Source organism: Dichotomopilus funicola (genome assembly GCF_033296635.1).
Source record: "Dichotomopilus funicola strain CBS 141.50 unplaced genomic scaffold C8A04scaffold_10, whole genome shotgun sequence".
In the NCBI taxonomy this organism is placed as follows: Eukaryota; Fungi; Ascomycota; class Sordariomycetes; order Sordariales; family Chaetomiaceae; genus Dichotomopilus; species Dichotomopilus funicola.
This window is the reverse complement of record NW_026944031.1, coordinates 181,203-196,190: the sequence shown is the minus strand read 5'-3', so window position 1 is coordinate 196,190 and position 14,988 is coordinate 181,203. Positions and strand designations below refer to the sequence as shown.

General features: G+C 53.8%; 7 protein-coding genes across 7 annotated transcripts; 2 read left to right on the top strand and 5 right to left on the bottom strand.

Moving 5' to 3' along the window:
• Positions 1 to 143: 143 nt before the first annotated feature.
• C8A04DRAFT_25979 (uncharacterized protein) lies at positions 144 to 562 on the bottom strand (the record flags this gene model as incomplete). Its single annotated transcript, XM_062779764.1, has 2 exons — positions 144 to 455; positions 560 to 562. The coding sequence occupies 2 exons, from the start codon at positions 560 to 562 to the stop codon at positions 144 to 146; spliced, it is 315 nt and encodes a 104-aa protein (XP_062639534.1).
• A 1,796-nt stretch (positions 563 to 2,358) lies between these two features.
• Positions 2,359 to 4,379, bottom strand: C8A04DRAFT_35153 (tRNA synthetases class II core domain (F)-domain-containing protein; the record flags this gene model as incomplete). The annotated part of the gene is made up of 9 exons (XM_062783061.1): positions 2,359 to 2,523; positions 2,582 to 2,690; positions 2,755 to 2,904; positions 2,961 to 3,083; positions 3,149 to 3,342; positions 3,398 to 3,424; positions 3,481 to 3,547; positions 3,606 to 3,919; positions 3,987 to 4,379. The coding sequence occupies 9 exons, from the start codon at positions 4,377 to 4,379 to the stop codon at positions 2,359 to 2,361; spliced, it is 1,542 nt and encodes a 513-aa protein (XP_062639533.1).
• A 1,401-nt stretch (positions 4,380 to 5,780) lies between these two features.
• On the bottom strand, positions 5,781 to 6,512 carry C8A04DRAFT_25977 (ADP-ribosylation factor family-domain-containing protein; the record flags this gene model as incomplete). The annotated part of the gene is made up of 4 exons (XM_062779763.1): positions 5,781 to 5,801; positions 5,860 to 6,267; positions 6,335 to 6,373; positions 6,438 to 6,512. 4 exons carry the CDS (start codon positions 6,510 to 6,512, stop codon positions 5,781 to 5,783), a joined length of 543 nt encoding a protein of 180 aa, XP_062639532.1.
• Positions 6,513 to 7,146: 634 nt separating this feature from the next.
• On the top strand, positions 7,147 to 7,583 carry C8A04DRAFT_35151 (ribosomal protein L39e; the record flags this gene model as incomplete). Its single annotated transcript, XM_062783060.1, has 3 exons — positions 7,147 to 7,152; positions 7,306 to 7,406; positions 7,535 to 7,583. 3 exons carry the CDS (start codon positions 7,147 to 7,149, stop codon positions 7,581 to 7,583), a joined length of 156 nt encoding a protein of 51 aa, XP_062639531.1.
• Positions 7,584 to 8,810: 1,227 nt separating this feature from the next.
• On the bottom strand, positions 8,811 to 9,441 carry C8A04DRAFT_25975 (Skp1 family, dimerization domain-containing protein; the record flags this gene model as incomplete). The annotated part of the gene is made up of 3 exons (XM_062779762.1): positions 8,811 to 8,987; positions 9,050 to 9,315; positions 9,375 to 9,441. 3 exons carry the CDS (start codon positions 9,439 to 9,441, stop codon positions 8,811 to 8,813), a joined length of 510 nt encoding a protein of 169 aa, XP_062639530.1.
• Positions 9,442 to 10,908: 1,467 nt separating this feature from the next.
• Positions 10,909 to 12,782, top strand: C8A04DRAFT_9948 (glycosyltransferase; the record flags this gene model as incomplete). The annotated part of the gene is made up of 4 exons (XM_062785694.1): positions 10,909 to 11,017; positions 11,216 to 11,601; positions 11,650 to 11,783; positions 11,840 to 12,782. The coding sequence occupies 4 exons, from the start codon at positions 10,909 to 10,911 to the stop codon at positions 12,780 to 12,782; spliced, it is 1,572 nt and encodes a 523-aa protein (XP_062639529.1).
• Positions 12,783 to 13,702: 920 nt separating this feature from the next.
• Positions 13,703 to 14,667, bottom strand: C8A04DRAFT_35148 (transcriptional regulator TACO1-like protein; the record flags this gene model as incomplete). Its single annotated transcript, XM_062783059.1, has 2 exons — positions 13,703 to 14,376; positions 14,454 to 14,667. The coding sequence occupies 2 exons, from the start codon at positions 14,665 to 14,667 to the stop codon at positions 13,703 to 13,705; spliced, it is 888 nt and encodes a 295-aa protein (XP_062639528.1).
• Between the last annotated feature and the right edge of the window lie 321 nt (positions 14,668 to 14,988).

Below are 14,988 nucleotides of genomic sequence, written 5' to 3'. Positions count from 1 at the left end.
GCTCCCAACAATGGGTATCAAAAAGGGTATATCAAGTTCCTCCAACACACTTGCGCCACCGCGCAGCGACGGCTAGGAAAGAAAGAAACGAAGGACAACGTAAAGGCCACAGCCACAGGAGCAACTAACAAGTAGACAAACTCCTACTTCTTCGTCACAGCCTTCCACAAATCTCCCAAGCCCTTCCCGCCAAACAAGAATTCCGAAGAGTGCCGGCCGCAGTAGCTGTTGGCATTGACATGGTCGCGCTTAGTCGCCGAAAAAGTGGACATGTTTGCACTGCCAATGCCACTGCTGCCACTGCCGCTGCTGGTGTTGGTGTTCGCGCCCCAAAGCAGCGGAGATTCCGTTGAGGTTGTCGATGTGGGAGAGTCGAAAAGACCACTAGTGCCGCTACCGGTAGTGCTGGTGCTTCCGCTGCTGCCCGTTCGGGAGTAGGTGTGCGTGTGGACAGTCTGCAAGATGGTTAGTATTGACTCTGATGTTTGACCACGACCCAAGTCTTCCTGGTGAAGACCATACAAGTAGGGCTAGTGTAAGGTAAGAAGGAGAGACATACCATGTTGTAAGACCGTTGACGGCGGCTCACTTCAAAAAATAATGGCGAGGTCCGTTGGACAGGAGCCGTCCCAGCCCTGGCGGGCCCAATCTGGCGCTACGAGGAGGAGTTGACGGGGTGGACAGCCTTTGGTGAGGGTCTTCCCACCGGTTGGCTATGGTGTTGGCGTTGGTGGTTGGTATGGCAGAGCTCTATGTACAGCAAGCAGCCTTGGGTCGACGGCCTTACTGTCCCAGCGTTCCGGTTCAGTGTGGTGGTTGGCTGCAACGGGTTTGCACTGCCACCCCCAGAATGTGCTGAGTGGTGCTGGGTGTGTGTCTCGCGTGTGCGTGCGACCTGGTGGAAGCTGCAGAGAAGACTGCTGCAGTGTGTGCCTGGTGCTATGCTGGAGTGGACAAACACGATCTGATCAAGTTCAGGCCGAAGATCTATTCACTCTTTACTCTTTCTCGTCCTGAAGATAAAGGATGGGGAGAGAGAAGATGAGGGGTTTTGGTGCCAGAGGAGCGAGGCTCTCGTATTAAGAACCAACAGGCAACCAGGACTCTCGCGCTCCAGACAAGTCCTACCACACAACAAAGAAACGGGACCTACATGTACACTAACTACGGCCCACCACATGAGAACCCGACGTGCGAACCTACGACCTCCCACAGCCCAAGGTACCTTGACTCCTCGCCTTGAACCTAGCTGACCTCTCCCCTGCCGACGCCCGCCCCCACCGTGACATAACCGGCCAAGACCACGAAACAGCCAAGAGAGCAACAAAGGAGTCACGCGTGCCACCAAATGGCCGCCTTATCCGCGGAAATCTCGTTTCCTCCCGCGATTCGCCCGATCTGGGCAACATTCCTGGCCAGACTTTGCTCCAACTCGCCAGAGCAGTGCTCTTGTGCTCCATTTTTGCGGCTCTTGTCCGGGCTCATTCACCAGTGCATCGCCAACATTCTGGGGTTTCGCTCCCGGTTCAACGGCTTGCCAAGTAAACCCCAACGAATGACCCCATCTTGGGATCTTGGAATGATACCTTCGCCCGCTCGCTTTTATCGCGACCTCCGAGCCGCGATGACAATAGGCTCGGCGGCTCGGCGGCTCGGCGGACTCTCACCGTGGATGTGCTGCGCCTTCTGAAGAAGGACATTCATCTGTTTGTTGGCGGATAGTAACTAGGTGTCCCCCCCCCAAGGGTTCTCGTCCATTGAGCCATTACCTCCAAGTCCAACCCCCATGATCCACGGCGGCGGATACCGTTACGAAACTCGCGCTCCCCTCATAGGGCTGGCTGCATGGGTCTTTTTCCGTGGGGCCAACCGATGAATCGCGGAACGGCGTCGCCGGCTTACACAGTATGTATTGAATTTATGTATCAGTGAGTGTTACCATGGGGCCAGAAGCGATGCACTCCAAGTTTCTCCAACAAGAGGCGCGGCAAATGAACGGATACAGGCCTATCAGTGTCCGCGGACTTAATTGTGGGGAGACTCGGGAGACAACAAATGGCTCGCAACCCAGCAAACGAGGCGTCCACGATCGCTGCCCGACCCGAAAGGATGACTCGTCACCGCAACGCACTTGATCTGCACGACACCCGGTGGTGTTACATTGGGGGCACCCGGGCAGCTCCGGGTCCGGGTTCGTCCGGGTCGGATACGGGGGAGGCGGAGCCGGAACTTCATGGGTCTCCGCGCATTCCTCATTTCTGGGGATAACGTGGAGAGGGAAAACACTTAAGAGAAGCATCACACACCGCCAAAAATAAGGGATGGATGTTTTCAGCTTTGTGCTGAGCGCTTTTTTATCTAATCCTTGTCGAAGCGGACTGCCGGGTTCTTCTGAATCAAATTGAGGTCGACACCGTGACCAAGAAGTTCGCGGATGTTGGAAATGCCGTACTTGATCATTGTTGGTCGCTCCAACCCCAATCCGAAGCCAAAGACCCTCATGTCCTTGGGTAAACCCATGGCCTAGGCGAGTTGTTAGCATCGTGATCTATGATTGAAGTCGTATCCCCTTTACACCTACCTCCAACATTTCCGGCCGGAAGATGCCTGAGTTGCCAATTTCGACTAGCTTGTTAAGCCCCTTGTGATGCGAGAAAATCTCCATACTTGGCTCTGTGTAGGGGTTATACCTGTGGTAGACTGTTAGAGAGATGTGGACTACGTCTTGGTTGCTACCCAGCTGGGACTACTCACGCTGGCTTGTACCGAAGACCTGTTACACCCATGGCGGCGAAGAACATGTCCATGAACTCCATCAGGCCACCAAGCGTCAACCCGTAGTCGGCGATGACACCCTCAACTTGATGGAATTCGCAGAGATGTGTTGCGTCCAGTGTCTCGTTTCTAGCAGGGGTTTAGTTTCGAAGTGACAATTTCCTTAGAGATGTGGAACTTGTTACCTGAAGACTCGGTCGATAGAGAAGTACCGAGCTGGAGGGACGCGGCCATCAACCTTCTTCTGGCCAGCTAATTTGTGCAACATCGCCGCTGAGACGGAGGTGGTGTGTGTACGGAGGACAAGCCTGGGAAAGGTTAGCTGGCTGATGTGATGCGGGTCAGGGTTATTGTTGACTTATTGTTGACTTACCTGAGAGATTCATCCTCCGACCAGGGGTACCTGTACCCAATAGAGTCATACTTCCCGTTTTCGTGAATTTCCTGTACATTCTTGAAGTAGGTCTCGTAATCATTCTTGTCCTCCGCAGATGTTGGCCCAGGCCTACCAGCCTTCACGGGGTCTGATACGTAGAAAGTATCTTGCAGGTCGCGAGCCGGGTGTTGCTAGAAACCAGTCATTAGTACCCATATGACACCAAAGGTTAACGTGCAAGCATACCTGTGGCACGAACAATGTGTCGAAGTTCTATAATTATTGGAGTCAGCAGGGTTGTCTGAGGCCGAACAGAATGGAAGACCTACCCAGAAGCCAGATTCGACAAACTGGTTTGTGGGCATTTCTGAGAAGCCCATCTCGAAGAAGATTTGCCTACAGCAGTGTTAGCCTTATTCATTGTTCGGGCAACGACTTCCCAAGTGCAACGTACCTGAGCTCTTGCCGGACCTTGCCTAGGGGGTGTAGGGCGCCAGCATGTTGGTCCGCACCCAATGCCTTGAAGTTATACGGCTTGAAAGTTGCCGTCTTCCATGCGCCGGACGCCAACATCTCGGCTGTGAGATCTGTCTCCTCCTTGACAAGCTCGAGTGCGAACTTGGGCCCCTTCTCTATCCTGAAGGAGATGACTTTTTGTGTCCTCAGCAACTTGCGCTTCTTCAAGTCGGCAACAATCTTGGCATCATGCGTGTGTTTCTCCTGGATCACCTTGAGCTGGTCCCGCGTCACATCATTGATCGACTCGACCTGCAAAAGTTCAAGGTTAGTGGAAAGCTATAAATTGCCACGAGATCCCAGGGCGTAATGAACTCACCAATGCAACAAGTTTGGCACCGTCCTTCTTAATCCACTTCTCCTTGAAAGCCTTGCCCTGACCAAGCTTGGTGACCGTCTTGTCGCCAATCTTGCCCTCAAGGTCTTGAATCGAGAGGCCGTCCAGGGCTTGGCGCACAGCCTCAAAGACGCGAGCCTCGTGGCTCCCATGGCTGACAATGACTTCCGCCTCAGGTTCTAGAAAGACGTCCTCGCGCTCAACTTGCTCGTAGATGACCATGGACCGAGATGCCAACCGGTCAAGCGCAGCCTTGATCGACTCGAAGGGAACATCGGGGAAGGATTCGGTGGAGGAGATTGGGTCGGACTTGGAAAGCGCCTGGAGGACTTCCGAGGTGAAGTCCCCCGTCGAACTGCTAGTTGTCGGAGCCATTGCTACCTCTGGTGTTGCTGCGCTGCTGACCCCAATGCGTCTACGACTCTTTGAGAAATGTTGACTCAGACGCCAGGATGGCGGGGCACTGGTGTTGAACCCAGGACCCACCTACCGGAAGCAACAATTTTAGGCGGGGTTGAGATGGAACTCGGTACATGCATATCTTTCGCGATATTTGAATGACACCGTCCATCATATCTGTGATCAAGGTTTCTCGATGGCATACATACCTATACTAACGGCCTTCTCAAATTGGGACTGTCGTTTCGATTCAAACTTTTTAGGGGTTCTGAATTGGAGACTCGGGTCGGTTTACGAAAACTGTTTTTCGAAGCTGACTGCCGCTGGGTGTTGATGTAGCTACATCCAAATAGACAAACCCAAGTTTTCAACAATGGGGTTTCAACCATGGAAAATGCCGTCAGGCCATGCATTGCGGACGAAGTTCTCGTTCCTCTCGAGATAGCCTCTTTCTACTTGGATATGTCCCCCGCCTCACTCTCGCCCTTCGAAGACCTAGATGGGGAGCGGGTACATGACCCGATCCGGGAGTGACCCCGATTCTCCTTTTTTCTCGTCCATGTCATGTTAGTCTGCAAAACGTGGGAATTTTCTCAGCATTGAGCCATCATGTTCATTATGTTTATTTTACAAGATCTGAAAACCTGGTTATTTTGGTAACCCGTATCACGATACCCTACAAAACATCGCGACGGACCGGGTTCTTTGATGCTTCCTCTCAATCAACATTGCATTACCCTTGCTTCTTTCCTGGATGTCTGGAGGTTGGCGATCTCTGGATGTCCCTGTAACACGGGGAGCTGATATAAGCTTGAATCACGCTGAACTGATCGGATACAGTACTTAAGATGAGTTAGTGATACTTATCTGGGAGGGATTGGTATCTTAGGTCGCCAATCACTCCACACTGAGGGTCGAGGGTGGCTGGTTGAATTATGCTCACCTAGCTTTTGGGTCTGCATGCTGCATAGGGAACAGGGTGAGTTGAGATATAAAGGGTGATGGAATCAAGATGGGAGCGTGGACTCTATCTATCGCCTACTGCCACGAGATAGCGGTAGGAGCCCAATACTTAGAGACTCAGTGATGGTGGGAAAACCGCGAATGGGCTCCCAGCCTCTCCGGGCCGGAAGCCCGTGTATTAAAAAGCTGTAAGTCGTTTATCCATGTACCGAAGCATTATTACCTGCCTCTCCTCATGCAGCTTGCGGCGACGCAAAATATGTCGTCCGGAAGCCGGAGGCGGCTTGCCCCCCCAAACGCCGTGAGGCCGGCCACCTTACCCCATTACCCAAGGGCGGCCGGGATGATATAAGAGCTGTATACCGTCATGTACAAAATCAACCCTGCCCTGCGCCTTAAACCCGGGAGAACCATCTAATCTTGAGCAACGGTTTGCTGGGTCTTGTTAGATGTTGATCCAAGCGTTTTGGGTCGTGTCGATCTGTAAACTTACCGACAGCCAGTCCATCCCCTCCTTGATACCCGAACCCTCCACCGCACTGCAAGCCATGATGCTCCAATTTCTGTCCCGTAATTCCCCGAGACGGAGCGCTTGCGAAATGTCGGCAGCGCCCTTTGCCCCCGGTTGGTCTTGCTTGTTGGCGAACACCAGTAGGGCGGCATCCTTCAACTCGTCCTCGTTCAGCATCGCCGCGAGTTCGTCAGCGGCTGTCTGGAGACGCTCGATATCGGTCGAGTCGACGACGAAAATGACAGCCGCCGTGTTGGCATAGTAACACCTCCAGTAGGGCCGGATACTTGTTTGGCCGCCCAGATCCCAAACGTTGAAGTTGAGCTTCCCGTATGTCACGGACTCGACGTTGAATCCGATCGTGGGTATCGTCGTTACCACTTCGCCGATCTATAGTTTGTGTTTGTAAGCTACTCCGAGTTCGTTGAACGAGAACCTAGTGTCAATAGGAATATACCTTCAGTCTGTAGAGTAGTGTTGTCTTGCCGGCATTGTCCTGCGCAGCGCGGTCATTAGTATGCGGACCATTCGGATCCGAATAAGGGGCGGGCAATGCGAACCAGGCCGAGAATCAAAATCCGGATCTCCTTCTTAGCCCAGACCCAGCTGGATAGCCATGACACAGTTTGACCCATTATGTGATTGTGGGTTGGCGAGGTTGATACTCGGGTCGTCGAGATAAAGGAGTGTGAGGGAGAGTTGGACTGGACTGGAAAATAAGGCGTGGAGGGACTGTGTCGCGAACTCGGGGCGATCCGCAACGCGGGAGGCGGCAAGGCGGCAACGGGGAGCACCTAGTTGGTCCTGTGGAGGGCGCAAAAGACTAACAAGATATCGAAAGCAAAGCTAAGCCGAAAACTCCGTTCATTAAATAGATGTTACCCGTCGAGGCTCTCTGTTTCTTGAAAATCCGGAGAAAATTTCTGGTTTCGAAGTTCATGCAACTTTTTGATTTCGCTGATCATGGGAGGCCGCCTTTCGATGGTCCAGGCTACCGGCACCCTGTCTCCCTGTCTTGGAAATCAAGGGTGCACGCGTTCGATCGGCACCCGATTGGCAGGTTTGCCATTGCCCCTGCTTCGCGGTCAGCCACATGGGAATGAGGTGACAGCCACAGGAGACTGAGACCCACGTGATCCAGCCACATTTTGATCCCCCGGCCCTAGCTTGCGGAAATTCTGAAGCCCACACCAATTATTCGAATCCATCCCAGTCCAGGAACATCACGACATCAACCAGCGACTCGGAAACTTCGACAACATCGTCAAAATGCCGGTACGTAGCGAATATTCCAGCCGATTGTTGAGAATGTTGTTCTCGCGAACTCGAATTTTGGCGCGCGCGAGAAATGCCTTTTAAAATCATGGGAGGAGGGGTCTTCGGGCTCAACAGCAAGATGGCAAGGCTAACGAAATTGACCTCCAACAGAGCCACAAGACGTTCCGTACCAAGCAGAAGCTGGCCAAGGCCCAGAAGCAGAACCGGCCCATTCCCCAATGGATCCGTCTCCGCACCGGCAACACCATTAGGTACGATTTCCCGACCGCGACGAGTTGTCAAGAGCCCGTAACGCCCACGCAGGGTTGAAGCGATATCCACGGACAGCCGTTCCATGTACAAAGTAGCAAACCCGGTCGCTAACGCGTTTCTTCCACAGGTACAACGCCAAGCGGAGGCATTGGCGCAAGACCCGTCTCGGCCTCTAAACGGGCTCGCTTACTCCTTTCCTTTATTCGCCCTCTACTGAACCAACTCCGACGACCGACGGCCACAACTTTCATGTTCTCCTTAGCGATGCCGACGCAATCCTATCCCTCAACGACGCCTCGCCGAGGGTCTATCTGTTTGCGTGCCAATCTTTGATCATCGCCACTGTGAGGAGTTGAAGGTTCCAATCAGTCCCGACATGAAGGATCGCCCGGCGACGGCTCTGGCAACCAACGAGTAGAACTTGGACGGGAAGGGAAGGGCGCAGGCTGGTGGGGAAGGTTGGGTCGCGGCATTATGGACTAAGGGGTTTGGCCGGTTGGGATTCTCATTTTGAGCTTGGCTGGGGAAGAAATGGGGGATTCCTCGTTTCACTTGTTTTACGGGGTATGCCATGGCATTTTAGGTTCTAGGGGCGAAAAGGGAAATGAGAGGACAGCATTTCGTGCTTTTGCACATGAAGAACCGTTTCTTCGGCCCGTCAAGGGCACCGCTATGTCGGCTCTCCTGTTGCTCATCATGATCTCGTAGATTTGAAGTTGCTCGATCGAACGGCCGGTAACACTGTGCTGCCGTCGCGTGGAAATGGTAGCCTCTCTCAACTCAACTCGAGTGAAGGAGGGCCACGGCCGGATGATGACCCGACTTTTCTAGGGTCAAGTTGACAAAACGTCGAACTGCTGAGACGCGCCCCATTTTTGAATGGCCCCTCAACCGTCGTCCCGACTGTTGTGTGCGGAAGATGGCGGGCGTCGCTTTGATTTTTACATTACGATCATCTCGATTTGTGGAACAGCCGTGTGAAGCGATGAGGTGGACAACTCTATACGGCGTTCGTTTGTTAGGGTTGGCGTCTAGATGACCGACACATAGAACCTCAGCAGGAACTTCCCGGTCACCGACATACCGAAACACAGGGGACGCAGTGACTCAGAACTTGAATGTTTGCGGCAACATTTGATTTCACTTCTGCGAGAGGAGAGCCTGCACTGTGAGGCGGCCGGTGAGCTTCCCTATTCTTTATCTCAAAAACAAACTCAAGGAACCTGAAATGAAAAACACCGTTATGGATGCTCGATACGGGACCTAGTTCCTCAATTAACTGTATGAGCGGATACCCATCAATGTGCAATCCCGTTCTCCACGAACCCTCTTCCCACCACCCAGGTTTAGTTGAGCCCAGCACCTGAGACGTTGGGCCTTCCTAAGCCCTCCTATTTTTTCCTTTAACGGTCTTCCGCCCACTCGTTCTCACGGCGAATTTGCTCCTCCTCCTCGCGCGTGAAGTCGTTCGTGATGTTGAAGGTCTTGCGGATCTCCTCTGGCGACTTGCCCTTGATCATGTTCGCGACGGTCTTGCAGCCGACATCGAGGAGGGCCTTGATATCAAGGTAGTTGGCGGCCTGTGGATGAATGTCAGTATTTTTGAGCCTGTCTTGTTTCGGTTGACGGTAGGCGGGCGTACGAGGATGATTTCAAAGAGCATTTCCTGGTCAACCTGCATAAACTTCTGATCCCACTCGTCGATATCAGTAGTCTTTTTGCGGTTATCGTTCTCGTCGTCTGCCGTCTGTGCGGCATCGTTCCGGTGGTGCTCGCACCACTCTATGACCTTGCGCAGTACCGGATCGTTGACGTTGGGAATCGGAATGGCACCACCGATGATCGCTTCATCGCCCAAATCGTCGATCAAGTTCTTGATGAGCATGGAGCGCTCGGCGACCGCGCGATCTGTGACGGCCGGCCATGGTTAGGGTCAGTGTGGAGAGCGGCGTCTGTGAGCAACGTACCAACTTCAACGTTTGTTCCCTCGTTGCTGGTCAAGGTGACCTTCTGTGTAGATTTGTCGGCCGACATTTTGTATCTGTGTGTTTTGGAAAATAAAGAACCGTGTTGATTGTTTGCGGGGACTTCTGGAGTTGGCGGTTGGGGGAGAAGAATGCCGAATTTCCTACAGTTGGAGAGTTGGTGGTTGGCGTTGGTGATTCAGTGCACGGGGAAATGCAAAGGCCAAGCACAAGGAAGGCGGGGCACGGTATTAATAGGGCGGTTGGCACGCACCTTCTGGGACCCGGTTTGGAAGGGAGACAATTGGGATGATGGAATGTTTGCACTGCCTGCTGTGTGCTTTCATCAATCCGTCAGGTTCTCCTGAAAGAGAACAGTCGGTTGCAGCATCCCAGCTAGGCATGGAAGGCTTTAGCTGGCGGCTGGCAGCTGCTGCCTCACAAGTGGGGAATATTCGAACAACATCACTGACCGCGGGGGAAGTTTGAGTGCCGTTATCCAGTTTGCGGGTGGGGTTGTTGCCTGAGCCCAGGCGTTCCCAGGCCATTGGGTGGGAAGCTTACCCGATTTATTACAAGTTAACGTCAACAAGCAGTTCGGTATGCCTGTAATAACGTGACGTGGCTTATCAGGTATGTACCGCGCAATGCGGTTTCACAGACGCGCCATCCATCTCACACAACACACACCATACGGACAGAATCGAGTTCTTCGTTGTTGCGCATCTCAAGCTTAAATGTGGCGATCGCGGCATCAAGAGATTCTGCCGCGGGCAACCTTGGGACCCCTCCTCGTTAACCTGACCCCTTGGTCTTCTGGAACATTGCAGAGCTTGGGCCAAGGAAGCCAACACCCATGCCAGGGACCTAACGTTACCTTGGTCGATTTACGCTTGGACTCGGCGTGCTTTGTCAGAAGCGGCGCGGCGTGTTGCTCTCGCGCAGATGAGTTAATGCGAAAACTATAACTAACGATAGCAGCTGATGGTCTTTGGTGTATCGATGGATCCATCGGAAGGAAAAAGGAGTTCGCAGATGACCAGAAGCGGATCTTTAAAAACTAAGTTAGCGTCGGCGTGATCGTTCTTTGTCTTGCTCTGCCGGCAGCGGATCGCCCCAAGTGGGATCTGGAGAAGGCGGAAATGCAAGGTGTCAAGCTCACCAAGCAAGACCCCACCCCCTGTTCGCGAACAGGGGTGCCGAACATCGAACCGTGGAACAAACCACGTCGTCCACTGGCTGCTCTCGAATCACGTTCCCCAAGATTTGGGCCGGCCTTTGGAGATTATCTCCCGGGAATTATTCCGACCTTGCTTTTTGACCCGCATAACCCCCCGCCGGCTTTCTCTAATCATGCTCTTCCCTCCTTGACGACACTACTTGAAAAACTCATCTTCGACTTTTACCTGTTTGCTGTCCTTGGTGATGCCCCCGCGCCGACAAGCGACTGAGCCGCGCCCTGCTCTCCCTTCAGATCGGATGCTTCGGATTTGCGACAGTACCGCTCCCCCGACGGCGCGACAGCCGGTAAAATAATATGTTCCGGAGAACCTACCTTTTCCTGGTCCTAGTCCGGCTATGGTTTGCATTGTCGCCGAGCTATCTTCACCCAGATGAGAACTTTCAAGGCCCCGAAGTGATTGCTGGTAAGTGCCTAAGTGTGGTTACCTGTTTTGGTGTTGTACAGCACGCCGCGCAGCTATCTGGCCGTTTCCGGAACCCCGGATCCGGCAATAGTGAGGATCAAATTTTTGACCTCGTGACTTATCGTGTCCCATTACATGCTTGTGCATGGGGTGGAAAATTATTGAGTGAACAAGACTAACTGATTTCGTGGAATACAGGGGAAATCTTTGGCTACCCGGTCCGACGCACTTGGGAGTTTACGAGCGACAACCCAATCCGAAGCGTGTTCCCATTATGGCCTGTCTATGGGCTCCCTATGCTTCTACTGCGGTGGCTGTGGATAGGAAATGGGAATGACGGGGTGGTACCGCCGATCGCGGTCTTCTGGACGCTGCGGGTGCTGATGTTCATCGTGGGCTTTGTGTTAGAAGATTGGGCGATCCACGAGCTTATACAGTCAAAGCGGCAGCGGCATCTGGCCGCACTCCTCGTTGCGTCTTCCTACGTCACTTGGACATTCCAAACACACACCTTTTCGAATTCGATAGAAACACTGGTGGTAGCGTGGAGCTTGGTTCTGATTGAGCGCATTGTCGCCAGTCCGGTAAGCGCATCGCGCAGAGAGCGGCACGCAGGGCTGCCGACTGACGAGCCACAGCAGCGCGGTTCGGTTCTAGCTTCGACGGTCCTTGGAATTGTTGTCGTTTTTGGCGTCTTCAACAGGATTACATTCCCTGCCTTTTTGCTGATACCCGGGCTCCGGCTCTTACCTTATTACCTGAAGAAGTAAGCCATTTCCCGATGCATTCAAACGATAATAGTTGACCGCTAACGCTCCACAGCCCTTTGGCGCTTACCGCGATTGTGACAGCAGGAATCTGCACAACCGCGCTTGCGATTACCCTCGATACGGCGTTCTACACCCACCACTCGATCTCTTGGGCGGACCTCCTCCGAAACCCGGTTCTAACACCGATCAACAACTTCCTTTACAACATCTCGCCAGCAAACCTAGCGAAACATGGACTGCACCCGTGGTATCAACACCTGTTGGTAAACCTGCCGCAGCTTCTTGGGCCAGCAGTGTTTCTGCTGTTCCTACGACCCAGGCGTTCGTTACGCCTATACTCAGCCCTTTCGGGAATCGTTGTGCTTTCGCTATCTCAGCACCAAGAAGCTCGATTTCTCCTCCCAACCGTGCCCCTGATTCTGTCCTCTGTGCGTCTCCCAAGAAACGACAAAATCTTGCGGGCCTGGGCAGTATCCTGGGTTATTTTCAATGTCATCTTTGGCACATTGATGGGAATCTATCACCAAGGCGGGATCATCCCTGCCCAGGTGTTCATGAGCAAACAGCCCGACGCTACCCAGGCTGTCTGGTGGAAAACATACATGCCGCCAATATGGCTTCTGAACGGGAAGAATGAAGTCCTACGCACACGGGACGTGATGGGCATGAAAGGGGAGACGCTCTTAGACGAGCTGGCGCAGCTGGCGACGTGCGACACGCCAGCGGATCGGAGGAGCATGGAGTATTTGAAGGAGAAGAACGGGACCTACCTGGTGGCGCCGCTATCGGCGGCGTGGTTAGACCCGTACCTACAGAATAAAGGGCTTGATGGTTTGCGGTTTCGCGAGGTTTGGCAGTACAGACAGCACTTGAATCTCGATGATTTAGACTTTGGGGAGGATGGCGTTTGGAATACATTTTCTCGAGTTATTGGGCGACGGGGTCTGGGGATCTGGAGGGTAACAAAGAGCTGCCCTGGGGTAAAGGGGAGGTAGCATCTAATCTGGGCGGTATTTTGATAGTAGCGCAATCCTGCTTGTTGTAATGGAGCAGCTTCTGGAAGTTGAGTCGTGAACCCTGATGGCCTGCGCTCGGGCCGCAGCGCCAAGGATGCTTGGTTGTAGCCCCCAAGCTCGGCAGCCAGCATCTGGAAGCCCCACCTTGCACCAAAATTCGGCTGCTTGAAGCTTGTTTGGAGCTTTCATCCCACTTCCTACCCCTCTAATTGACCGCACCGTGCACGCGACCTCTGGGTAGCCTCAACCACGCGGCAGACTCTCAACATGGGTGGGCTAAACCTCGAGGTGTTCAAGGTATTTGACCCCATTCGACTCTCAGCCGTGCTCATGCCCCCACTACTGCACTATACTGACCCTCCTCATCCCCTACAAAGTTCGGCATGTACGTCATGTTCCCCATCGGCATCATGTTCTACTTCGGCACCAACCTCGACTCCCGATTCGCCGTGCCCGATTTCTGGCCCAAGCCTGAGCAGGCGAACAAGGTGCCGCTGGAGCGCGACGAGATCCAGGCGGAATTGGAGCGCTTGAGAACGAGGCGGTTGTTTCTGAGGGAGCAGCGGCTGGCGGCGGAGGCCAAGGCTGGGGGGAGTAATGGAGGGGGACAAGCGGGACAAGGGAGGCCGGAAGAGTAAGGGGGACGGGGCTTTGGGTGAGGGGTGGGATAGAAGATTTGGGTGGATTAAGGGCGGGTTGGGGTGTATGATCATGGGCAGGATACAAAAACTCGGCGTTTAAAGGGATATTGGTTCGTCTGTTTTTGTTATAGTGTCTGGGGCCGTGGCAGGACGGCTGGGTGTACGACGACTGTGTAGTACTACAACTATGATACATCTGTGACCGATCTATGTGTAATGTCGTTTTGGCATATGTCAAGAAAATGCCCCTATCCCCTCCTAGGTATCCAACTTCTCCTCGATCTTGGCCCATTGCTCGTCGCTCATCGTACCCCTCGTCACGTTCGAATACACACCCTGTACGTCTGGATACTCTTTCAATGCATCCAACAGTTCCGTCAGGTTGATCAACTCTTGGGAATCATCGATACTCGCCTTGGTGTCCTCGTTCGCCGTCCAGATGATATCCGAACTCAGAATCTTGAGCCCGAACTTCGGCCCAACCGCCTTACACACCTGCATCGTCCCAGATGGCTGGGTCCACACAACAATGTTGCCTTCGGCGTCATTCTCCAGATCCTCGGCCCCGGCCTCGATCGCATCGTCCATGATCTGGTCCACGTCGAGCCCGCTCTCACCCGTCTCAAATACCACGCGCCCACGGCGCGAGAAGAAGAATTTGGACGAGCCAGTGGACCCCTTGGCTTTCTTGACGAGGTGGTTGAGCTCCTGCAGCGCGCGTAGCTTGCTCTCAGTTTCAATGTCGACGATTATCGCAATCGAGGGCGGCATCACGGCTTCAAGAGTAATCGATTCGAGGGAGACACCCGTTGAGGAACGGCCCTGGCCTCGTGCAATGGCGCTTTCGATTTTATCCCGGGGCATGCTCGCTTTCTTGGCGTTGTTAATGGCGGCCGCGAGCTGCGGGTTGTGATTGGGGTCTCCGCCATAGACTGTCGGGTTTGTGATGTGAGTCTGGTCTGTTCTCTTCCCTTTCCTTTATTTCGTTACCCGGGGCGGGGCGGCGTACGTTTGGAGTAGATGGTGATGATCTTGGCCAAGATAGTTCGGGTATTGTTCTTTTTCAGGTCGTTGGCCGCCTTGTCATGGCGAATCTTGCTCCATTTGTTGTGCCCGGCTTGAGGAACGGGCGTGGTAGCAAATGGTCGCAGACATTGTGTGCAGACCGAGGATGGTTTGGCTGGCCGGGCCAACGAGGCGAGAGGTCGAAAGAAGGACGCCATTGGGTCCAGGGAAGGTAGAAACAAGATGAGGGTGGTGTTTAAGTTGAGGACGACATTGGGGGCTACGCTGACCAAGGCTCGTCAGGCGGGCAGTCCTCCCTGGACAGACTCGCAAGGCAATGTATGATCTGGCGCGGGAGTCGGAAAGCTTGTGGACCTCGAAATTGAATTTAGCGCTGCCTGCCGGCAACCGCAGCGGGACGACAGGGGGTGCGGATCCGGATCGGGGCCCCTCGTTCGGCGGTCATTGGCCGAGCCCCACTGACACTGAGCTCCACCACAACGCCATTGTGGACGGAGCACAGCACACGGGCCAGAGGA